At 37.0% G+C, this 13,807-nt stretch overlaps 1 protein-coding gene across 1 annotated transcript; it reads left to right on the forward strand.

Moving 5' to 3' along the window:
* Positions 1-1,523: 1,523 nt before the first annotated feature.
* LOC108983269 (pyruvate dehydrogenase E1 component subunit beta-3, chloroplastic) lies at positions 1,524-6,598 on the forward strand. Its single transcript, XM_035688339.1, has 4 exons — positions 1,524-1,935; positions 2,083-2,186; positions 2,284-2,327; positions 5,245-6,598. Exons 1-4 carry the CDS (start codon positions 1,833-1,835, stop codon positions 6,215-6,217), a joined length of 1,224 nt encoding a protein of 407 aa, XP_035544232.1. The 5' UTR covers positions 1,524-1,832; the 3' UTR covers positions 6,218-6,598.
* The last annotated feature ends 7,209 nt before the right edge of the window (positions 6,599-13,807 follow it).

The following is a 13,807-nucleotide window of genomic DNA, read 5'->3' on the forward strand; positions in this document are numbered from 1 at the left end:
CAGCCATTAAATTTGTTATTTTATTGAATAAGAATTGACATAATGCTTGATATGTAATATCACACCAGCACAATACGATCGAAGTGAGATGAGAGTGTAATATATACTATTACTAAATAATTATTTTTTTGTTTTGTGTAAATGCTCAAGAATTATTTTAGAAGCATTACACAACAATAAGTAATGTTGATATAAGAAAATCATAGGGGAAAATCCTTCTCTCTCCAAGCAATTTTCTCTCCAGCCTAAATCGTAACAATCCTCCCATCTTTGTCCAGAGGGGGTGGACACTTATGATCCATTTTTCTTCATTTCTCCGGTTTTTTGTTTATTTTCTATTCATAGCATTGAGATGTGTCGATCTTCTTACTTTCGACCTCCTACGACCGCCAGGCGCCCCATCACCAGATTCTCTAGGTTCCAATCCTTAAGACGGCAAAAGAAAATTGATTAAAAGAGCGGTGTGTACGTCTTACACGCTGCCACGCCATAGGGAGTTTTTTGCTGCCACGCGTGGCACCATCGAAGTCAGTGGCCTTGAATCTCTTAGACCAACCATTATTTTCTCTTCAAGAGTGGCACGTGGCCTACATGCACCTCCATAGCCAGTGATGGTCATTTGCTGACGATTCGATCCATCTTTCAGTTGCTATTTTCCTATGTTTCCATTTTTTCTAACAAAGGATTAAGAGAAAGAGGTAGTGAAAGTCACATTTAGCTAATTCAGGCCAAGAAAATGCAGCATACAACAATCCAATACGATTTTCAGATGTAATTTTATAGTCTGTTTATTAGACTATGTCAAAACCTCTTCAAACGACTCCTCTTTGTGGAAAATGGGTGGGAGTCAAGTCATTGGCTCCAGATCTTTTTTTGTTTTATTTTTCTTGTGATATATGTGCTTGTTTGAGATGATTGTTGATGGCTCCCACTCTATTGAATATCTTGTAATCGTTTATTATATCTATGATATACTTGTTTGAAAAAATATATATAATAAAATAATATATATACGCTACTTAAATCCTCTCTCTTTTTTACTTAATAATAAGGTGAGTGGGATTGCTCATAATTTTTGAATGATTTTTTTGAGAAAAAATTAATAAATAATGAAAATGATTTATTAAACATGTAAAATAATTCCTTAAATATTTATGAACCAAAGTTCTCAACCAATATATTTTTTGTGCAATGAAATATTTATTTATTTGTAAAAAAAGAAAAAAGAAAAAAAAAAGGAGACATTTAAAAGCTACTTGTGTGGTTGGTCCAGGTAGGCGACCCAACGGGAACCCTTAACACAAAGGACAGAGTTGTCAATCGATTAAAAGAAAGAGAAAGAATAAAAATAGGAAAGCCGGCGAAATCTTCGTAACGATGGGATAATAAAACGATTAAAATACAACTGAAATAACCAAACTACCCTTCTCGTTAAAAACAGAGAGAAGAGCGAAGAGTGGGGGCGATGGAAACAATGCAAAATGGGGGCTCCTACTGACTCAGAAATGTGAGGTGTGTGGGGGCAGCTTTTTTAAGGGTACAAATTCTTTCTGAAATAAATCGCCCAACGCTCTCGCACAGCACAGCAACGCAAACCAAACCGATCCGACTCCCCGCCCCCACACACCCACAAACACCAAGCAAGCCTTCTTCTTCTTCCTCTCAGTTTCTCCGCCCACTCCCCACTCTCTCTCTCTCTCTCTCTCTCTCTCTCTCTCTCTCTCTCTGTTCTTTATCTTATAAATTTGTACCCGTTCACTTTCTCTCTTCATTTTCATCCTCTCTTTCTCTCTGCCCTGTGTTACATCGATTCGTTATATCTCGTTGATCAAATGGCCGCCGTTTTTCAAGGATTGGGAGCCGCGACGGCTTTATCGGTCTCCAATTCTCTCGACTCCAGGAAGTTCCTGGTCTCGTCTCGCAAATCCCTTTCAGGTTTTCCTTCAGCTCGAATTACAAATTACGTGGTTTGTTGTGATACATTAGATTGTAAAACCTGTGGTTGTCTTCGACGTTTGCAAGATGATATATATTATCTATCGGTGCGTATATTTTATTTCGGGCTTGTTTGATTTGATACAGAGAGGAAAGCAAGCTTTTTGGTAGTCAGATCTGATGGAAGGGTGGTCCCGCGCTCTAACGCGAGAGGACGCAGGGCTGAGCAGTTGATTACTAATGCAGTTGCAGTTAACCATCTCCTCCCTTTTATTATACTTCGCTTGAATTATATGTGATTTTGTCTTTTGGTCATTGACTTTTGATTCGGCGTGTGTGTTCTTGTAGACGAAGCCCGACAGTTCTGCAGCTTCTACTACTTCAAAACCTGGGTATGCTTCTTTCCTGTGATCAATTTGGAATGCTTGATTCATTTGATAAACACTGTGAATATTAATGCTACCATAATTTACGCTAGCAACGGATTCAGAATATGCATTGTTAGTGGATTTAATTTGCTTACACTCTCTGCAATGATAAATGCAACCAAATAATATAATTTATTTCCTATAGACGTTCCTCTTAATGACTGTAGTAGCTTCGCATATGATTACCGTTCTCTAGTTTCTAATAAGTTTCAAGTAATTGGCTCGGGACCATGGATTAATTACATAATGATATGAATGAACCCAATATTTTATCGGTTAAGAACTGCATTTCCTAAAATCAGATGCCTTCCTCTTTCTTTCATTCAACTCCTTTATTTAGCACCATAATATGGTCTGATTAACACACCGGCTGCCTTTTTTTGGCCCTTATATAAAAATGCATTCTTTGTGAATATTTTTCTCTCTGTTTTTTCTTTTAGTTATAAAAACTACCTGAACACGCTGATCCTCCAATTGTCAGTCCGCGCAGAGTGAAGGCCTTGATTCTTTGAGTTCTCTTTGTTTTTTCCTGATTCATAATATTTTAGGTCTGATTAACACACCGGCTGCCTTTTTTTGGCCCTTGTATAAAAATGCATTCTTTGTGAATATTTTTCTTTCTGTTTTTTCTTTTAGTTAAACTACCTGAACACGCTGATCCTCCAATTGTCAGTCCGCGCAGAGTGAAGACCTTGATTCTTTGAGTTCTCTTTGTTTTTTCCTGATTCATAATATTTTAGGTCTGAAGCCAAGAGACTAAGACGATTGCAGAGCTTCATTAATTTGGTCTAAAACGTGTCCTTTTTATACTTTGAACGCCTTAATCCAAAATGTTGGTTAACTTCTTGGAAAATTTAAGTAATAAATTTTTGTTGCAAATAACTGTGTTCTACCATACAAGTGAGAATACATTTTAACCATTATCTTTGAATAGATGGTCTATTGTCTCAATGTTGAGTAATTTTGGCTCAACCTTGTCTGAGGTTTTGCTTGAACATCTGGTACTTGATTATAAAGTGCTAGATGGTTTCTTTATGTCAAGTTTGTTTGTCTTACTACCTAAATAACTATCGAAAGATAGATAATGCCTGGAGTTTGCAAGGTTCTTACCATGTCAACCGAAATGAAAGGTTGGCTAGCATTTGAGTCAGAAGCCTGTCAATGCTATTATGCCCAAAGCAAATCCTAAACAACGATGGGCGTGTTACGATCCAAGGAAGGCCCAAGCCACATCTGGGTCTATAGTCCAAAATGACTAGTCAAAATTATGACTGGAACTCCTTGAATGTCATTATAAAGGGCATTCACATCTTCCTCCCAAACAATCTGAGATCATATTCACCACCTTTCGATACTCGATCCGATTGGAGCATTACAATGTTCCCTCCTTAAATTCCTAACATCCTCATCAGCACACTTCTGGTTGGGTTTGGTTCTAATACCACCCTTTTTCCCCCACTTGTAACACCCCAAAGAAGGTCCAAGTCACATATGGGTCCACACTTCGAAATGACTAGTTAAGGTTATATTTGGAGCTCCTTGAAATTCATTATAAAAAGCAAGAACATCATCTTTCCAAAGTAATGTGGGATCTCATTCACCATCTTACTATATGGCTTCGAAGGGGGTAATAGGATGGGCTTTTGATGCACCATATGCATAGTTGAAAAAGATGCCATGGGCATTTGACATTTTAGATTAATTGGAAAAGATTGTAAGAGCAAGCTTTTTCCTCTTTATCAAATCTCTTTAGTGCATTCAAACTTTCTAGACATTTTCTCCTAGTCTCTTTCAAATATTAGTGATGATTACTACATTTTTCATCCAAATGCCAAACCTTGTGCTGAGGGAGTTTCCATTTCTTTTCCAAATTCTTGAGCTGGGACTTCAATGATCTCTCACTTGTTGTATTGATGCTTGACAAGTCATTAAATCCTATCAAGGTGTCTCATTCAGCTGTGCTAGTGAAGTTATTCATATCATTTATGTTTTAATTTAAGATATGACTGTTATGCTTAAGGGCTCAAAATTTGACTAGTATTGTGTCATAGCAAAGGGTTTCAAGAACTATGATAGGAAGATGATTCCCTTTATAAGTATGTTAGAATCTCAGATGTGCGTGATAGACATTTTTTTTTAAATATTTATCTTTGCATGTTAGAAATCTCAAATGTATCTGATGTTACAACTTTGAAAGAAAGCAAATTACCCCTCCCACCGAATGTGCTATCTTGCTTAGTATGTCTGTTTTTGAAAACTCGGATTGTGTTTCTCTGGCAAAAAATAATTTGGTTTTGCTATTGGCTTTCTTAATCGGGATGCATTCCGTGTGGAGACTTAGGGCATGTTTGGACACTTGTGAGAATTCTCAAAATTTCTCAAAATTTCATTCCCAAACATCACTCAAACACAAAACACTTTTCAATTTCAAATTTTTAACTTTTTCATCTAATCGTTATTCAAACACAAAAATCAATATTTTTACAAACTTCAAAACAAAAAGAATATTCAAACAATTTTTTAACTTTATAATATTTTTATTCAACTTTTTCTCTCTCATTTCCCAAAACCCAATAAAATATCTTCACTCAAACCATTTTACTTCTATTTACAAAATTCTGAGATACTCCAAGTGTCCAAACATGCCTTATTTTCATTTTCATATGTAAATATCTTTGAAGTGTTCATTTAAGAATTTCCTTTTATGTACATGCGATCGCTATTTTTCTTCCATGATCACAGGCGGGTAGTAACTATGTTGATCCTACGCTCCTTTACATTTCCTAACAGAACTACACGAATAACATCATGAAAATATTGCCTTATGTCTTTGCGTTCCTTTTCAGCTCAGGGTTTTAATGAGTTATTGTTCTATCTTCAGGCATGAACTTTTACTTTTTGAAGCCCTAAGAGAAGGCCTGGAAGAAGAAATGGACAGGGATCCCCATGTGTGTGTGATGGGTGAAGATGTGGGTCATTATGGAGGGTCATACAAGGTGACTAAAGGCCTGGCTGATAAGTATGGGGATCTCAGGGTTCTTGACACTCCTATTGCTGAAAACTCCTTTACAGGCATGGGTATTGGAGCTGCCATGACTGGTCTGAGGCCAATTATTGAGGGTATGAATATGGGATTTCTCCTTTTAGCTTTTAACCAGATCTCCAACAACTGTGGCATGCTCCACTATACATCTGGTGGCCAGTTTAAAATTCCTGTAGTTATTCGTGGACCTGGTGGAGTTGGTCGGCAACTCGGGGCTGAACATTCCCAGCGTCTTGAGTCATATTTTCAATCAATCCCTGGAATACAAATGGTGGCATGCTCAACCCCATATAATGCCAAGGGCTTGATGAAAGCTGCAATTCGAAGTGAGAACCCAGTGATACTTTTTGAGCATGTTTTGCTTTACAACCTCAAGGAAAGAATTCCAGATGAAGAATATATCTGTTCTCTTGAAGAAGCTGAGATGGTTAGGCCTGGGGAGCATGTCACAATCTTAACCTACTCCCGGATGAGGTATCATGTAATGCAGGCAGCTAAAACTTTGGTGAATAAGGGCTATGATCCTGAAGTAATTGACATCAGGTCACTGAAACCTTTCGATCTTTACACGATTGGGAATTCAGTGAAAAAGACGCATCGTGTGCTGATAGTAGAGGAGTGCATGCGGACCGGTGGGATTGGTGCTAGTTTGACAGCTGCTATTACTGAGAACTTCCACGACTATTTGGACGCCCCGATTGTATGTCTGTCTTCGCAGGACGTGCCAACCCCATATGCTGGGACATTGGAGGAATGGACCGTGGTTCAGCCAGCCCAGATAGTAACAGCAGTTGAGAAGCTGTGCCAGTAAATCAGTCCAGCAGTTATGAGATAAAAGAGTGGTTTTCCACGCTGGGCAAGCAACCTTCTTTGCAGCTTCGTTTTAGAAATCTTTGTTCGGTTTTTAAGTTTTATTTGCATTTTTGGTTTTTTGAAACTTCCGACTATTCTTCAAAGGTTTTCTTCTTTGTTCTTGACCTCCTTTTACTTCTGGTGTGTGAGCTAGATCTTCCCTCATCGTCCTCCATCCTCAATTTCTGGTTAAAGGGCCTCTTTTCATTTTTTATGAAAAGATGCACTGGTGTTAAGAATGGTCTAATTTATTCCATGAGAAATGTAATGTTTTTTTTTTTTTTTTTTTTAATCCGAATAAATTAGAAATGTAATGTTAAAGTAGGCTGTATACTACACATTTTCGCTTGTATCATCTACCTACCAGCTATTTCTGTAGTTTCGTCATGTAGCATTAGAAGTGAATAAAAGACTCGAGAAATGAGACGAAAGTGTTGTGTCAAGGCCCCCACATTTGGTCATGCTTAGAATTTTTAGAATTGGGCAAAATTTTTCATAATTTTATTCTCAAATATTAGGGGTGATACCCGCCCCCTACAGGGCGGGGCCACCCCTCCCCCGCCCCCCGCCTCGCATATGAAGGGGTGGGAGATTTTCCCCGGACCCCGCCCCCGCCCATTACCCCGTTTGCTGCCTGGGGTGCGGGGGTCCATGCGGGGGCGGGGTCCCCTGTCCGCTGCCCGGGGTGCGGGGGTGGACCCCCACCTGTCCACACCCCCTGCATCCACTACTTTGGCCCAGTACATTTTTTTGGTAAATGGCTCAAAATCGATTTTTGGGCCACTTTGAGCTCATAATTCGTTTTGGGCCACTTTGAGCCCATTATTTAGATTAAAAAAATATAAATTTAAAAATAGAAAATAAATAATTTTTTTTTGATAAGTAGAAAACAAATAATATATATATATAATCATAGATTGAACTATTAAGTAGATATTAAGTTTCAACTATTAACTAATTAAGTAATAATCATCACTAAGGCAGTAAGACACTATGCTAAAATAAATAGTTTACAATTATACAAATTAAGAGAATTAATAAACTATTACACTATTACAAACTCATCTAAAAAAAATAAATATTACAAATTGTACAATTAACTATTGTAGTAACATTACATTAATTGTAAATTAACAAAATTGATTTTGGGGTGGAGCCGTAGCGGTGAGTTCACTGAGTTGTGTTGATTGCTGTGAGACTGAAAATCAATAAGTTAAAAATAAAAGTAAATAAGTTATAAAACCTGAAATATTAATAAGTTAAAAAAAAATTAGAATTAAAAAGTTATAAAGATGAAACAAAATTTTAAATACAAAAAACAATTAGGGGAGAAATTATGCAAACTATGGCAATGGTGAGTCCAATACAAAGTCATACTGCATCGGAGGTAGCCGTAGACGCCATCTCATGTATCACTATAAGTATTAAATTTGAAATCAAATTAATGAATACCAATTAAATGAAAATAAATAAATTAAAATAAGAAATTAGAAAATGAAATTAAAATAAATACCAGATCCAGACTGATCATCACCTTCATCCTCGACGTCGGCCTCCTCATACTCAAGAATATCCGAAACATGAATTGGAGTTTCCTTGATCCAATTCTGCGTGCAAATCAAAGCCTCCACAGTGGTAGGAACTAATGAATTCCGAAATGAATCTAATACACGCCCTCCGGTGCTAAAGGCCGACTCTGAGACTACTGTGCTAACAGGGATGACCAAAAGTGTGCGGGCTATCTCTCCAAGGATGGGATACTTCACGGCATTCACCTTCCACCAACTTAATATATCGAAATCTCGTGAAAATGGTAGAATCTCTGTTGCTAAGTATATGTCTATCTCTGACTGAGTCTCTACAGAACTCCGAAGGAAGGGGGTCTGCTCATACCTCTCACCCCACTCTAATCTACGCCTTTTCCCAACCTCGACTTTAGGAATCTGTGAGCCTGAGGCTGAGGGAGTAGATGTAGGTGCCGCAATATTACCACCCCACAGGGTGGAAAACTCATCAAATAATCTAGTAAGGGTTTCCCGAACCCTTGCTGCAATAAGCTCCGCCCATACTTGCCCGTATGCAAGACCCAATCCAAATATCATGCCATCCAACTTATACCTCGGGTCAAAGACGACAGCTACATATAACAAAATATTAGCCCTAGTTAAATCTCCTCAATACTTGTCGTACTTTATCCTCATAATCAATGCCATCTCCTGTAGCCTAATGTGACCACCCGCGACTATGTCATCTAATTCTTCTTTTACCCTACATATTTGCTGGCATACAACATTGGATGTAGGGTACAAAGTTCTGGATAGCCTCGTGGTGACATCGTAAAAAAGCCTCAAAAACTCTACAAAAATAGTTACAATTTCCCAATCATCATCTACGGGTTTCCCCAATCCCCCGTGATCATCAAAATATTTAACATATTGGATGTCTTCATCACCCAATAATGCAAATGCCAGCCTATATTCTTGGGCCATCTCTAATATAAAAAATATTGAGTTCTATCGTGTAGGCATATCAGTACAAATGCCCTTCTTAGATGTTAGACCTGCAGATCTCACAGCAACCTTGAATTTCTCCAACCTTGAAAGAGAAGATCTCACCCATCTCATAGCAGTCCTAACCCGAGCAATCGAGTCATGAAGATCTCTCAAACCATCACTGACAATCAGATTCAAAATATGTGCCGCACATCTCACAGGCAGACACTCACCACCCATAAGTGTCTTATTTGCCTTTCTAAGATAAGTTTTCAGATGTCCCAATGCAACATCGTTAGACGAGGCATTATCGACTGTGACTGTAATAACTCGGGTCAAACCCCACTCTTTTATTGAAGCCTCAAAGGCCTTCCCAATTGTCTCACCCTTATGATCGGTGATTTTACAAAATTTTATAATTTTCTTTTGCAATGTCCAATGGCAATCAATAAAATGCACAGTCAAAGACATATAATTAAAATTTTGGATCGATGTCCAAGTGTCAGTGGTGAGACAAACAAATTGATCCGCCAATTGACCCCTCAACTTCTCATTTTCAATGTAAAAATGTTTTTTTACATTCTTTGCCACCGTGTGGCGAGAGAGAATATTAAACCTTAGTTCCAAGTAGTGAGAATACACTTGGAACCCTTTCCCGTCAACAATTTGAAAAGGTAGCTCGTCCATTATGACCATACGAGCTAGATGTCTTCTACACTCATCGGGATCATACTTAGTATAACCCCTCAAAGTTGCACCCCCGCTAGTCTCATCCGTCATTTTTTGAAGTCCAATTTCTAGCCTAGATTGGCTTTTCTCTTGTAATGATCTTGATATTGGACTTTTTTTGCATTGCTCGTTTAAATGCACCTTTAATTGTGAGGTGCCATGTTTCCTATAGTGACATCCATAAATTTTCCCACAATGGTTATATTTGGCTTGGGGGTTACTTGGGTCACCACTCTCTAGTTTGGTGAAATGACTCCAAACTATTGAAGCAGGTTTCTTGTTGGGTTGGGGGCAGAGTAAGGTGCCGTGGGGCTAAGGGTAGGGGTATGAGTAGGAGGGGTAGGTGTAGGTGTATGGATAGGAGTAGGGGTGCCCTGAGCCTGGAAATGAGAGCTCGCACTAGAATCTGCTGGCATATCTATGAACTCAAGCAAACAAGAAATCTGAAATTATAGAAAACATAACAACTATATAATGAACATAAAAAAAAAAGTAGAATAAAAAAAAGTATCACTTGATATTCATATATATATATATGTAAATATATATATTGTGTACTTTGGTTATAAATGTAATAAAGTATATTAACAACAAATACACTATATGTGTGTATATAAATTATAATGAACATAAAAAAAAGTTGGATTAAACATTTAGAAATATTCACATGGAAGATATGTATAGGTGGAGGTTTTGTTTACAAATATATGTGGAAGATATGTATATGTATAGGTGAAGATATTTACAAAATTATAATGAAGTCTAATGTGATCAACAATCAAGAAGCGCCTTTACGTGGAGGTTTTGTTTTTTTCTATATGCATTTATAATTTTTAAAACAAAGGAGTCTAGAAAAATACTACAACCATATGCATATTAATAATCCAATAGGTCAAAGACTCAAAAGTGCACGCATAGGATTGAGTCATCTATGGGCCACTTTGAGGACAAATTTCTCCAATTTTGTTTGCTTTTTGACTTTTGGCCCCCACAAATAGGCATCTACTTCATGAAATGAGATGACTTTTTTTCAAGAATAAAATGAGATGAGTAAATAAATGAGATTAGTGAGCACTAATTTAATTATAGCCATGCACTAATTTAATTTGTATGTAGTATTACTTATGAAATTAATATGAAAACAGAAAACCATACTAATTTAATTTATAGCCATGCAAGATTAGTGCGCTAAAAATCTGGCCAGCTTGGATGAGGACATGAGGCAATTGAACATTATGGGATTACACTTATCATATAAATTTTTAGAGATTAATTAATATCATTTATAAATCTAATATTATAAATATATATATATTTCCACCAATTACAAAGCTGCATGTGTATCTACTGAATTAATGTGTTTCGAAAAACCCTAAATTAATTTAAGGGTTTCAAAGATTGAAACCCTTAAATTAATTTAGGGCTCCAATCTGAAATCCTAAATTAATTTAGGGGTTTCAATCTTTGAAACCCCTAAATTAATTTAGGGTATTTTGAATCCCCTAAACAAACACAATTCACATGCACGGAGTCACAGACTCATTCAAAGTTCAAACCAAACCACATGCACAATCTAAGCTCCACAGCACACAATTCACAAAAATCTCATCCTCCATCTCCGATAAACCCCATCCATCCTCCAATCTCCATTAAAAATATAAATCACAAAAAAAAAAAAAAAATGGGATAGGGTTTCTTACCTTCGGATCTTTGGTGACAGAGATGCAGAGAGAGGGACCGGATGCGAGTCGTGTGACGGCGACGTTGAAGGGGACGCTGGTAGCTGGGAACTCAGAGAGAGGGAGAGACGAGTTGCAGCGGTTTGGGTCACTGGGAGGCAGAGACAGAGAGCACTGAGAGTGAGCGAGGGAGGGAATCGGGGAGGGGGGGGATTTCGTTATTAACCCAGGCATGAAACGACGTCGTTTCATGCCTAGGTTAAAAAAAAAAACCTACGTATGAAATGACGTCGTTTCATGCGTAGGTTTTTTTTTTTTTATAATATAAATGGGCAGGGCGGGTGTCACCCCATCCCGCCCCCGCCCCCGCATCTGGCGGACGTGGTGGTCCGCCCCGCCACACAGGTGCGGGGCAGCGGGGGCGGGGCCCTACTGCCCACCCCTATCAAATATCAATTAAATATAAAATATTTTTTAATTTTAAATTTTCTAACCTTTTCATCTTGTATTATAACTTTTTCAATTTCAAAACCTTTTTTTTAAACTCATTTTGTAGAACACCAATTGGAATTATGGCTGGTCCTTGAAACTAATCTATTAGCTCTTGACAAAAAAATATATAAAAATGATTATCTTGACCTCTCCAAAAAAGTTTCCAATAGATCCGAGAACTTTTAAAAACAACCATTCCTTCAACAACTGAAAAATAGGAGCCTTTGTTTCCTTTCTCAAATAAAAAAATAAATTAGATTTTGTTTGATTATTTTATAAGGTGTCGAATTTCATTTTATATGATTCTCTTAAAACGTCCATTATTTCGATGTTACTTTAATTTGCTTTTAGATTGAGTGCTGCTACTCTTGCTCCCCAGAGTGCCCCCACTTTGCCCCTAGTGTAAATTTTTTGTTTTTGTAAATAATTTTTTTAAAAAAAAACACATTTTTATACTAGGAGCGAAATAGGGAGTACGTTGGGGGGGGAATTAGTATTTTCTTTTAGATTTTTTTTTTGTTTTGGCAGCAGTATTTTCTTTTAGATGAGGATATCAAATTTTTATAATATGATATATAGTATCTCGCAGTAACATAAATATGAATCGTTTATAAAATTAATTGGCGTTTTCTATTTAAAATATATAAACTATTATATATTTCATTTCACCTCCAACCCCAACCAGTTTCCACAGAAAAACTATACGTAACCGAAGGTAATTCTCGAAGGTAATCAAAGAAAGAGAAATGATATATATAATTCCCGAATGCACAAATATCACGTAAGTTCTTTATAAAAAAGTAGATCTCATCATAAAAAAAAATGTAAAAAACTTGTTTTTTCTTGATGGGATCCACATTTTTATAAAAAATTATACAAAATTTGTACATTTAAGACTTCTACCTAACATTACACAGAAAAATAAATGATATATCACTCATTTTCTCATAAGACTCGAATATCAATCTATTTCTTTTTCTTATTTTCCCCCCTTTATAAATTTATTTAAAATCTGTTGCATCATGAGTACTTGGTTCATTTTCTACCCACCCTGTGCTATTTCCTTTGTTGCTTGCACATGGTTCGGGGGAAAACATCGAGAGATGCTTTAGAGGGACTTGCGAGGGGAGAATTTTAACTACTGTGTGTTGGAATTTTTTATTTTATTTTATTTTAAGGTAATAAAAGTTGTATTAAGACAAGTAGATAGGCATAATTCCATTATACAAAAAGTATACAAATGTGAAAACTTAGTGTAAGGGGATTTTTCCCACTTCACAAAACCCACTGGGTCTCGACCCAATCGGAGAACCCTCGATTATCTGACATGGGAACATCGACGGATCACAAAGGATGAAGCAGGAACAGAGAACCACGCTACATTAATAGCTCCATTACCCGAGCTACACGTCACATTAATGGTGTCGTCGCAGAGTCACACTGCATTAAAAAGACTCTGACAGAAGGAACAGTATGAAGGGCACGGACTCTGTAGAGACAGACACGATCTGTTCCCCCCAGATCCTGGTATAAATAGCAAGTCTCAGGTATGAGAAACGCTCTCTGATCCTTAGACTCTTTCACTTATTTACAAACTTCCAAAATAATTTACTAACTTTGGCATCGGAGACTCCCCGGCCCCAAGATCCCCCTCTCTCAGTTGCATTCTTCCATATCTTTTGTAGGCCCAAGTTTTGAAAACCTGAGTTGCTAGAACGTGACCCAAAAGTATGCAAAACACAATGTTAACACCTAATTTCAAGCCCAAAACTAGACAAAGAAACAAGGAAATCATGGACACTATTTTCATTGAATATAATGGCTGAAGCCCAAAGAAATAATGTGTTAAAAAAGAAACATCTAAGTTTGTCTACTGAACGTTCCTTATCTTCAAAACACCGGTCAGTCCTCTCGAACCAAATCAATGTTTTGAATACCGTACCGGTCAAGACACTAGAACGAAATATTTCGGTACCGGTACCGTTTCGTGTACCGTTTCGGGATAGTCGATATATGAATAAATTATATATATAAATATATATAACAATTATATTCTAAAATAATAGTTTATATATGAATAAATTATATATAAATACATACATACATATAAATTATAAATAGTCTAATCTAAATTGGGGGTCAAAAAATAAACTTGTA

This window comes from Juglans regia, chromosome 3, assembly GCF_001411555.2.
Source record: "Juglans regia cultivar Chandler chromosome 3, Walnut 2.0, whole genome shotgun sequence".
In the NCBI taxonomy this organism is placed as follows: domain Eukaryota; kingdom Viridiplantae; phylum Streptophyta; class Magnoliopsida; order Fagales; family Juglandaceae; genus Juglans; species Juglans regia.

What these genes read in the sequence shown, in the direction of transcription:
- LOC108983269 (XM_035688339.1), top strand. Translation starts at nt 1,833, where the DNA reads ATGGCCGCCGTTTTTCAAGGATTGGGAGCCGCGACGGCTTTATCGGTC. An exon ending in GTCTCGCAAATCCCTTTCAG is followed by an intron (nt 1,936 to 2,082) that starts GTTTTCCTTCAG and finishes GATTTGATACAG; the next exon opens with AGAGGAAAGCAAGCTTTTTG. An exon ending in TCTACTACTTCAAAACCTGG is followed by an intron (nt 2,328 to 5,244) that starts GTATGCTTCTTT and finishes TTCTATCTTCAG; the next exon opens with GCATGAACTTTTACTTTTTG.